Source organism: Rhipicephalus microplus, unplaced genomic scaffold (assembly GCF_043290135.1).
Source record: "Rhipicephalus microplus isolate Deutch F79 unplaced genomic scaffold, USDA_Rmic scaffold_14, whole genome shotgun sequence".
Classification (NCBI taxonomy): Eukaryota; Metazoa; Arthropoda; class Arachnida; order Ixodida; family Ixodidae; genus Rhipicephalus; species Rhipicephalus microplus.
In genome coordinates this window covers 22,727,870-22,740,024 of record NW_027464587.1, presented here as the reverse complement: position 1 = coordinate 22,740,024, position 12,155 = coordinate 22,727,870, and the positions used below count along the sequence as shown (strand labels likewise).

Here is a 12,155-nt window from a genome sequence, read left to right as displayed (position 1 = left end):
AGTAAGCAAATCGTCAGCTGCATGTTGACCAGGACAAGCTTTTACAGGCCGAAAATATAAAATATCTGGACCTCAATGACAAGCTTGCAGGCATCCTCGGGCTGGTCTGTGTACACTGTGCTTGTTGAGGTAATGACTCGTGAAACAGCACGCGATCAAGGTATATACAGAAGTGACCTTGAAGCCAGCAAAACTGGATCACTGTGGGATAGGACCTTCCAAGAAAATAAATTTTACTTTCTGTGAAAATGCATTACACTTGCCCTCCTTTTTATTGCCAACATAGCATTACGCTATAGCTTTGAAAGGTCTTGTTTACTATTATGCGCTGATGCATTTCTATTTAATTTAAAACTAGAAAATAAGGTACACGTTACATTCAGTGAAGTATGGTTCAAGCAGGGGCCGTGCTTTGACTTTTACTCTGCACTTTTTTTAGTCTGTGTGCATGCAGTCACCAGGCTACCTTGTGTTTAATGGTGTCAGAGTGTGGTGATAGTCGATAACATTTTGATAGGTCTATGTTTTCGAAAAGAGTTGAATTTAGGTGCATCATTTTGAAGTACTACTGTGATATTATAATAAGTGAATAAAACCATTATATTTATTTTCCAGAAGTTCAACCACTTAGAGTAGTGACATTCAGGTGCAAATCAGACAGCAAGCACATTGGAATAATGTCCTAGAATTTGAATTTTTGCAGACCCCTATTAACAATAGAGTTATTGTAGACTATTACACCAGTGTACACTGATTCAGTGTTTAACTTCAGTGTCCCTTTAAAAGTTCTGCATGATTAGACCTAATAATTGCCGCTGCATCTCTGTCTTCCAAATTCAAAGCAGCCAACGCTCCCAATTTGTCCAGGAGACTCCCAATTTGTGACCAGTTTTTCCTTATTTTATGATTGTGGCCATAGATCACATGATAAACTGCCTCAACCTAATTTCGAAAGAGAAACAAAACTCTACAGCATAAACAAAAGAATGTTTATTAAAATGAGATGAATTTATTGATGTGACACACTAAAGAAAAGGGAATGTCCAGGGAGCTCAAAAGGTTTGCTGAAACACGCCAATACGCACGCAGCCCAACCACTGACACTGGTAGACACTGGTGGTGGTCCATTTAATGGCACAGTTTGCAGAGGGCACAGTTGGAGTAGAAACACTGGAACACCTCTATAGTAACAGTGTTTCAGCCATAGAGTTTCCCATAAATACACTAGAGGGAACTCTGGCAGTACTGTCTATGGGAGCTGCAATGCACGGCACTTCAGACAGCATGAAAATGATGAGTAATGTGCGGAATTGTCTAATCTTCATTCTTTCAGCTCCGTTTGGCCACGTGTGGCTTGAAACTGCTTTGCCGCAAGACTAAGTTGAGCAAAGGTTTTGTAGTTATGCTTCATCACCTTGACCGTTTTAGGCTCGCTAATTCAAATTGGCTCACAAAGTTCACTATGGTTTGTTCCTTTATTCAAAAGAAAACCAAAACAAAGCCACAAGTTAGTTCGAAACCTGCAAGCACAAAGACTAGGCAAATTCTTGTACTACCCATTATGCCCATGTCAGCTAAACAATCACTGCATTAGAGTCTCCCTCTCGTTAATTTTAGGAATCTCTGTGGTCTCAACTAGGCCCACAGGCCTGTTTTTAAGGTTCCGTGGCCGTAGGTGCGGGGGCTCAATAGCTTTGTTGACCGATCACAGGTGTCACTCAAAACAATTTTTCTGCTCACAGCCCCACCCCTTCCCCATCCCACAGCAAGCCTTCCAATTTCAGAGGACCCCATTTTAGCAAGTATGTTCACGTTACCTGTGGCCTTCCATGCCTCTGCTAGCATCGGGAAACTGGATGTGTTTGGAACTCCTGTTATCATCTGACGTGTGTGCAGAGAAGTCTGGAATATGTTGTGCAGAAGTGGTGCATGTTGAATGATGTTGAAGTGCAACAATGCACTGCATAGATGAGCATAGACGAATGACACAAAAATGGATGAGAACGTCGTGTTCTTGTGTCTCTGTTCATCTATACAGTGCTCTGTTACACTTGAGATGTGCCATACCAACTAGCCCCACTTTTAAATTGTGAATGAGGCTGCAATGGACGTTCTGCAGTATTTCTATAGACATTCCAGTAGTGCGTGCTGTACATTATTGCACACGTGGGACTACCATTCTGGCTGTCTTTTCTTTCCAGGTGGTGAGCTGCACCTGGAACTCAAGGAGCCTTCCTCACAGCTACAGTATGATGTCTCCTTGGTCACCGGCAAGATAAGAAGCCTTGGCGTTGAGGAAAAAGGAAATGGCGAGGGCAGCAACAGTGGTGGCGCACTCGTGGCTAAAGAAGGCACGGTAGCCGTGCCCAAAATCCACATGGCAGCCGCAGGTGCAGAATGCCCGTCTTGAATGCATGACCACATCTGTGTAGAGCATTTTCTTTCTTGAACATTGTGACAGGAAAGCACGGAAGAGTGCCATTATAACTTTATAGGCAAGTTGGCCAGCAGTACAATGCTTTCAACAGAGAGCATAAAGGAAAGACTGAAGCCTGTGATGACTCATATGAAGCTTATTTTATCAAATAGCGTTAAAGAGCTCATTTCGCAGAAATTCCAGCATCGGCATTTGCATTGTTGGTAGTGCACAAAAAATCATCGTCATCTTGTATGTGATCAGAAAATTAAAAAATACATAAATGAAATAACTAATAAAGATTTCCAGATCTGAGTGAGAATCGAACCTACGCAATTTGTGCGGCAAGCATGTGTTCTACTACGAAGCCATGCATCTGCCTAGAAGTGCAGTGAAAATATTTTTACGTGAGTAACGAGTCAAGTGATATGTTGCTCAGCTTAAAAATGCAGTGAAAATAATGTTCATGGTTTACCAACACTCATGCGTTATGAAGGCTTCACAATGCAACATGTAATATCACAGTAATATTGCATGGTACAAGTGTGCAGTGCCACCGGGTATGAGTACATGTGATTATCATAACTCCATGGTTTAAAGCCAGCCACACATTACAAAAAACACAGACATGACTGCACATTCCCTTGAGACCACATGCGTAATTTCTCGCACTTGAAGCATGCATGCTACCCATTACACAGAATGCAGCCATATGTGAAAGCTTCACTGGCACAAGCCACTTTCAGCTTTATCAATTACATAGTAGTAGTTTAGAACGGACCCAGACACGCTCTATACGGACGCAGCCCGCTGCGGTATTCATGGCTTTTCATTGGCCGCTGTTGGTTCGGTGCCCAGCCCAGGTTTATTGACCTGTGCTTTTCAGCTAAGACGAACTCAGCGGACACAGCGGAAGCCCTCGCGGTAGCACTCGCCATCAAAGCCAAAGACGTTATGGAACAGCAATCTTATATCCTCACGGACTCTCTAATAGCCTGTCGATATTTCACTAACGGCCGTGTACCTGCGTGCGTCGCCCGCCTCCTAGGTGCAACACTAGACCAGGAACACTGCATCATATGGTGCCCCGGACATGTAGCGGAAACGGGTAATGATAGAGCAGACAGTGCAGCTCGAGCTATTACTCACCGAGCAATCGTCCCTCGTCCAGATACCCACTTGCTACTCAAGGCTCCCTACACCCCTCAAGATATTTTAGAACACCAGCGCCGACAACGACGGCGATACTCACCGCCCCATTCTCGGCTGAGTGTAAAAGAAACGCATGAGTGGCGCCGCCTGCAGACAAATACGTATCCGCACCTGCGTTTAAAACATGCGATGCACCCAACCGCATAAGCGGAGTCTTGCCCGTGTTGTGGAGGACAGCCAACACTTGCTCACATTACATGGGAATGTAAGTTAAGGCCAGCTAAAATTAATACGCCTCGGATTTCGGTGAAAAAATTCACGATGGAGCAGTGGGAGACCTTGCTCACCAGCGAGGAAAGGGAGGCCCAAGTGGCGCTCCTGCACCAGGCGCGGCGGGCTGCTGAGGCCAGTAGAGCCCTGAACTAGAGGCCCCACTCAACTGTTTCTAACCCTTATTTAATTTTTTTTCTCTGTAATAAACGTTTTTCCATCCATCCACAATTTGAACTTCATGAGTAGCATCATACAATAAAAAGTATGCACAAAGTGTTTAAAGTATGCACTAGGGACAGGATATTATTATCAAGGGGAAGCTGAAGGGTCCCCCAATTTTTCAACCTTATGGCTGTGAATGAATAATGACTGCCCAACAACTTTTGAGGTCTTAAAGCTGCAGTGCATGGGATGCCCGCGCATAGTGGATGAATTTTAGTTAACCAAATTTTGTAATTTCGTATTTCCAAGGTATTGTTTGCTAATTGGCTATAATCCTTCAGCCTCACATGCTCAAACACTGTGCATGGCAACAATTTGTCTTTATTTCGACCACATAATATTTTCTCATTAGGAACATTGGCGAATGAGAGAACAGTGTTTAGTTATAAAAGTAGAAGCTAGTGGAAGCCATAGGTAATCTTGGAGCTCACGAAGCCACATGTGCCCTTCTTGTAAGTCATAATGAACCCAACTGTGCATGTACCTTGTATGTACAACAACTGTCATGCAAAATTTTTCAACAGAACTGCATTATGACACTGACTCGTGAAGATAATGTTGGCTCTAATGTAAACATTCGAAATGTAGCCCCTTCAGGCGCGAATTAAGACTAACACGGAGGAAAATTATAATTGTTTCAAATATGCATCTAAAAAGTGACCCAAACAGAGTGATATGAATAAAAACATGTTTATTGAGCCAAAAAAACTTTTTTTGTGATGTGTACATTTGTACACATTGCGCCTCTAGGCTGTAAAATATATGGATGGCCACTTACACAAGAAATAACTGTTTTCAGGTACTGTGAACTTGCCAGAAGTATTTAAGAGTACACTTCCAATGCTTCTCAGCTTGATTGCTTTGATATGGCTCCTGTTTCCTGACATGAAAATCATAGTAGCAATTTCTTGTGGCACTTAGGCAGAGGAAAACTCCGCATTTGCGACAAAAAACTCGAGACTTCGAAACACAGCCAGTGTTTCGGCACCTCTGTGGGAAGTTGGCACTGATGTGATTGGGCCAGTGGTTTGTGCTGTCAAACTTTGTGGAATTTGTTGGCATTGGAATGCCGACATGTGATTTTTGGACAGGCTTTGGAGAGATGGTCCTTGGTCGTTCCCTCCTTGTTTGGCTCAGCCCAGTTGCTTGCGATCAAGCTCCGTGCAATGTCCAACAGGAAAGCCCTAACGTCTTTCACTTCCTTTTTGGGGAGTCTTTCGGCATTAGCGTCGCGAATGTATTCAAGCCAGCTGTTGCACACTGCAAAGCAAATAAAGTGGGAGATTACTCTTATTAGCCATTTATTCGTCTTTGCTTGCAGGGGATACAGCGACATCAAAAAGTCAAGCTTGTCGACGCCACCCATCAACTGATTGTACTCGGCGATTGCCTGAGGACAATCGATGTCGACGCGTTGTTTGACTGATTCACTCCGTCTCTTCACCTTAGTTGCGTTACCTAGTCCTACAATTGTAGAGACCATGTTGTGGGCCATTGTCGTACTAGCGGACAATCACCACATTTCCCTCTTCGGCAATCTTGAAGTCGGAGCTTCCGCGCCGTGCCTTTTTTCAAAACTTTTTCACTCTTGAGCTCACAGCCTAGAAGTCTGTTGGCTCTTATCGTACCAGACACCAAAATGCCAAGAAATTTCAGCTCTCGGAAGAGCGGCACAGAAAAAAAATAATTGTCTATGTAGCATCTCACGTTCAGACCAAAAGGGAGCGCTTGCGCAAGTCGCATCGCAACCGATCCACCAAGGCCGAGATGCGAGTGGTCCTTGCTTACACCAGTCCCTTTCCCTTGATATAGCTCAAAATCATGAGCCATGCCGCCTGAGCTGCAACGGATAAATATTTTAACTCCTTCTGGATTTGGTTTGTTCTTCACAGACTGCTTGGCGGGGACCCTTCCAGTAAATGGCACGATCTGTTCGTCAATGCTGCTTTCTGTGAGAGGTTGCACTGCAAGACACAGACTTCTGATTGCATCAATAATTGGCACTACTTTCCAAAACTTGTTCCGTGTTGGATCCAGTGGAGCATTGGCATCAGGAGCATGGAGTGCTGCTCGAAGCTTGAAAAAGCGTTTGCAAGTCATAGCATTCGCAATACCTGGTATTCGTGTGTCCTCCTGCCAATACATGCGGATTCTCGGAAATTTCAAATTCCATGCGTATCATTACACCAAAGAAAACTTTAATTTTTCCGGATGTAGTATTTAGTTCAACTCCGTCTCTTTGGAGTGCATAAATGTTGGTAAAATGGGCTAAGTCATCAAAATTTTTTTCAGTGAAGTACTTCTTTAAGTACTCAAGTGGTTCAAGTACAGTTGATTCTTGGTCAGGGATGAATTTGCATTTGGTGTTTACAGGGGAGAATTTCTTCTTAATCCACTTCACCACTGTTTTCTGTCTTTTTGTCGGTGGCGGCTGCACATTCTCTTCATCGTCACTGCTGCTGATGTTGTCAGTGGCTCTCAATGATTCTGGAAAATGATCTTCACTTGAAGCAGGCTAAAAACAAAATAAGATTGCTATAGAAATTCATAACTGGAAAACTTTTAAATTGCATTTGTCTAGAAGTAACACACACCCCAAATTCATCGGATTCTTCGAACTTGTTGTCCGAGAAGTTGCCGTCTGAGATGTTCCCGTCGGCTATTCTGGCTAAAAGAGCCTGAGCCGAAGTAGTCGATGCTTTTTGCCGGCATATTGAGTGGTCTTTAAGCCCTATAACGCATTAAAAAACGCATAAGCTCAGTATTATCGACTAGAAACAACATAAACTATAAAAGGAATGTAATCTAGTGAGGCAGCCTTGAAGCGCTATGTGTACAAACGTACACACACATTTTTTACTGAACAGCACAAAGCAATCTTTAGCAACCACCACAAAACCTTCTCATTTGTAAAAAGAGATAACATTATCCGTTCATCTGAAATGAACATGATTTTTCCAAAAGTATTTTACAGCCTTTAAAAAAAAAGAACCGCATGGTACTCACGTGCCGATCCGTAAAAGCTCGAGGTGTCCATTTTCAGTGTTTGTTTGGGCCTCAGCTTTCTTCTTAAAAACCTAGATGGCGCTAGCTGTCCACTCGGAACGCATGCATCAATGCTCACTTGGTGTATCATGCCATTCGAAGTAAAGGTAGGCACGCTTTGTGGCGCCAAATTCGATGCGTACAATTGTACACACCACCGCTCAAGGGGATAATTTATACCAGTGTGGTATGAACTGAAGACAGTGCAAAGGATGAGCCCTTCGTAAATTGTCATGTTTCAATGCATGAGCAGGTACGTGAATGTTGTACCAAATATACGGGGACAAAAATGTGCCATGCAAGTGCTCGTGCTGTCCCTTCTTTCGTATCTCCAAATTCCTTTGTTTCGTGCACCATCAGCACAAGCTTAGTGCATGCATTTTCTTTTATCTTAAGCAGCCTTCAATTGTGATACAATTATTGACAAATGCATGTGAAGAAATGAAGGTTGTTTGAAGTTTTTTCAATAGTGAGTACTATCTGCGTAAAATGAAACCCGAACAGTGGCAGGACTTTGCCATGGTATAGTGTTCACGGTCCAGTTATCACCATTTACAAGCACACGCATGTGGTTCGGCAGCTCTGTGCATATATGCGTGCCTGTCCATGGTGATAAGTGGACACCGCACACTATATCATCGCGAAGGGTTACCGATGTTCGAGTTTCATTTGAGGCGGATAATACATGCAGTAGACTGGCGATAATTCAAACTCTGGTAATGGTAAACTCATGGGTGCCCACCAGCACTTCAAAACATATACTGTGCTTGAAACTGTCTTGCAACTCCACCTGAATTGAGTGAAGACGAGCCTATAGTTCGAGGATGACAGCACCACAGCTTCAAATTTTATGGTGACGATGTTTTACGTCAGCCTGAGACATCCGCAGCCGTTCATGGGTTTGTTCTGTTTACATCCTCAAGTTGTCTCCTCCACTGCAAGCGTGTATAGCTTTAGACTTTGGTGCACAATCTTATAGCTAGTGTGGTTACGTGCGCGGTCCACACTTTGCTGGGGCGCGGATTGCTGGTGCTGGCTGCACAGCTAACGACAAGAAGGCCCCCGGAGCACATCTTGGCCCTGACTACGGAGCAGTGCAAAACGTTTTAGAACTGCACGTGATATTGTCCTTTTTTAATATTATATGCACAAAAAGGCCAGAAAATATGTGCTTCGATGCATATATTGGAATGCCAAACTATGCGGTGTGAGGTGGCTCATGGAAATAGGTGACGCTAGATGAAATAATGAAGTTCATTGGACATCTAAATTGTAAATGGATTATTCACATCATGGGTATCTATCTATATTGAAACACCTAGAGACTTTTATCGCAAGATAACTAAAATTTACTGAGAAAAGTCTACGAACACACTTGTGTCTCACGAAAAACGATGCAATGCTTCACCGCATAGCACGAGCAACGAGGCTGCACCTCGGTTCAGATTTTTTTAGTCTATGTGAAGAGAAACATTTTGTACAACATTGATTATTTTTTTATACTGTTCCTGGGTCATCATTCTACATAATGTATATTCTGAATTTTTTTTGTCTTGAATATTTTTGCACATTTAGTATTTTTTATTCCGCTCTTTACCAGCTGGTGACTAAATATTGTACACTGGACATTTTTATTTATTGAAAAATATTTTTGTTGCTCAACAACACATATTTTTTGGTAAGAGCATTTCATTGTTGAAAGTTTGGTATGCTGCAATGCGTGCTGGAGAACTTTTCAAACTGGCAAAAAGGATCTTCCTGCATGTGCGAAACAAGCATTTTTGTGCAGTAACGAAAGAGTTAAGGTCTCAAACTTCATAGTAACAAAGTTGCACCTTACACAAAAGTAAGATATCTGAAAATTCGTTATAAAGGTATATTCCTAACACTATTTTTCATTTACTTCGTTATAGCGAATATTTCGTTATATTTCGTTATATTAACATGGCACCTATTACAATAAAAGTGCACCTAGAGTTGTGGGCAGGTGCTAAGCAGTTGCCTGGCCTTTTTTCTGTTGTGCAGGTGAGTACCTCATGAACCGGACATGGCAAGGACTGGAGACCCGCCTGGGACAGACCCCCGCAGCCACCATCAGCGAAGGACAGGTGGGACTGGCTGCTGGCTACATGGGCGAGGGCCATCTCGGGCAGACGTAGCTGCTTCAACTTGCTCTACACTGAAGCAGCCTGCTAGCACAGAAGTTGCACCTCCGGCCGCCGTTTGAAGAAGGAATGGAAGCTACGCACATGCACTAGCTCATTCATAACAACCATGCAGATCACTCATGACGTCTGCTGTTTTATGGCTCAACAAGACAGGAAGCCAGAGACCCTAAGCGATAAAATGAAAGATGCTGCCATAAGCAACGTTTTGATGCAAAGTCTTACCTGCATTCTGACCGACTCAAGGCCAGAGTGTTACTGTCAGCAACTTCTCTCGTTTGACCACTGCTAAATATTTAAAAGCCAGAATTAAAACATGAAGCCATACAAATTGGCTTGCGTGTCAGTATTTGTTGCTCCTGGAAGGGCTATCTTCAATTTGTAGAATTTGTTGCACACTGGCTTCTTTCAGAGGCCGAGAAGGAAAATGCAGCTATGTTGATGTGCTTTTTTTCTTTTCCATAGTGCTGTTGAGCGAGCCAGTTATCACATATGTTGCTGATGCGAGATGACTAAGTGCAGCTTGTTCCTCACACGATAAATGCTCTATTCGCCCAGACCCTCCTGTAAAATCTCTTCAAACTGCTGCTAGATGGAGTCTTCCACAATTCACTTACGGCAAGACTCGCATTCTCCTACTTGAGGCACTTTATGGGCTCCAGCCAATCCTTATCCTTCAGTGGATTTTCTTTTCATGAGTAAGCTACCCTGTTGGTAAACCACTTCAATATACATATTCTTGTGCAAACTTTAAGGCTTGTTTCCCATTTATGGACTCTGTCTTTTGCCAGGCTTCTGAGCCTTCACTGCAGCATTTTAAAAATTGTGGGACCCTAAAGTGCTGCCTTTAGGAGTTGAATGCGATAGTGACATTCTGTTACTAGTGCGTACTTCAAACACTTAGTATATGAAACCTTTTCGAATTTGCTATGCACCCACTACGTAGCCTTAAGGGAATATAGGCGCAGTAGCCTGTGTGTGCCTTTTGTAGTGGGGTATCGGCTTGCAACCACGAAGCCAATATAATGATTACATTTTCTGATGCCCATTGGCAATGGACCCTTGTACCATGCATTATAACTACAATATTTCATGTTGCATTGTGAAGCATGTATACAGGATGCATGAGTTTGTGAAGCATGAAAGTTACTTTCAGTGCATTTTCAAGCAGAGGAAGTTTTTTTCACTGTTTTCACAAGCAGAGGCGTAGCCATGTGGTATAACATCCGCTTGCCATGCAAACAATCCGGTTTCGATCCCCACTTGGACCCAAACAACCCTGGTTCGGTCCCCACTCTGCTGCAGGATTTTATTTATTTTATTTGCATCGTTCTCAATTTTTTGGTCACGCATAAGATTATTTTTTTGCTCACCACCAACGACACAGATGACGATGCCGGAATTTCTGCGATACAAGCTCTTTAACGTTATCGCATTAATACTTTCTTAGTGTCAAAATGTACCGGCACCTATTTTTGAAGCTGACTTTACTCCATCACGCATATCTCCTGCATATGTAGCTCTGAGCGAGTGTGATGCTTACTTTATTTTGACCTCCGTCTTGACTGAAGTCAATTTTCACAAGGTGCACCTGCTGACTCACATTGCCACTAGCACGTGAGGGGACAGTACCAGTTATATCGGCTGCATGCACCAGTATGGCTAGTTGTGACAATGTCAGGTACTTAAGTAGACAAAATGGCTGCTCGCATGTCACCAATGAGGCGATTAAGTGGAGCAGCCATAGAAATGAACATGAAAAGCTTATACTGTGTTGACATCAGGGTACATGAGAGACCAAACTAACTTTCAAAAACATGTAATTAATTGTTCAGTGCACTCATGCTTACCAGTACTTCTTCTAAGCTCGTGTGAGCTTAGTGTTTCATTTGCCAAGAGAAAGCTGAAAATTTTTGTGCCCTTGAAGTTCTCAATTTTTTTCTTTTGCATTTGATGTCATTCTTGAAAAGCACCAACTCATCTACAAATGGTAGGTTCCTGTGAGTTTATTGCGAATATATGCACACACAAGCCTGGTACGTCAAATCGTGCAATACCTCAGCGCTAATACAAGTTTGTGTGTGTAGTAACAGTTATTGCTTCCTGAAAAAAAGCATTATGTCAACAAAATTAGTGAGTGCGCACGGAAAGATCATGAGAAAGTAACACTGAAACGGATTTCAGGCCACTTGCTTAAATAAATATATATGTGTGTACGTGTATAGGGCAACTTATTGTGTTGCCTTTTTGCCCGCTTTCTATCAGAGAAAATTAACAGTGAGGCATAGGCTTCAGCTCTGTCTCATTCATCGAATCTGAGCTTATTACATCAGCTGGGTGATAGGTGCATTAGCACACCCTCTATTGCACTTTTATATGAAAAACTTGGTTGCCTGGCTGGGCATACTTGATGGCACACTTGAAGCATCTCGGGCAATGTGGCGACGATGTGAACACTTGTCCATCCTCTTTTTTCTGTCTCACACCTCTCCCTTGCCTTGCATATATGCACTATTTTATCGAAACAAAACCAGGTGGAAATCTGTGCTCCGTAGTCTCATCCCTTTCTAAACCTTCTTTGTACAGTCAGCACTTGGAAATGAGTGCACAAGGCAGAAAGTTAGGTGGGCAAAAGATGAGAGGAAGAAGAGGCCTTTGTCCTGCACCGGGGATGACATGCTCTCTAAGGTGCCGCACATCACCAAGGCCTGATGCTGCAAAGTGTTAAGTTTGTCTAATGTAGTTCTCTATCTGCCTTTACTTGCTGTACATACAATAAAGAATCCTGGAACAGCACGCCGTGTACTGCTTAGTGCTTGAGTAGCCTGGGACATCGAATTGGCCACTGCTTTCTGCAGTTTATCCTACCTCATTCCTGGTCG

The 12,155-nt window shown here is 43.0% G+C and overlaps 1 protein-coding gene across 3 annotated transcripts in view; it reads left to right on the top strand.

Moving 5' to 3' along the window:
* Positions 1 to 12,069, top strand: part of Dph2 (Diphthamide biosynthesis 2) — a 126,804-nt gene extending 114,735 nt beyond the window's left edge. For all 3 annotated transcript variants that reach the window (XM_075882921.1, XM_037432238.2, XM_075882922.1), the window contains 2 exons: positions 2,202 to 2,390; positions 9,134 to 12,069. In XM_075882921.1, the coding sequence (XP_075739036.1) occupies positions 2,202 to 2,390; positions 9,134 to 9,267 (323 nt within the window). In that variant the 3' untranslated portion in view covers positions 9,268 to 12,069. The remainder of the gene's footprint in view (positions 1 to 2,201; positions 2,391 to 9,133) is intronic.
* Positions 12,070 to 12,155: the final 86 nt, after the last annotated feature.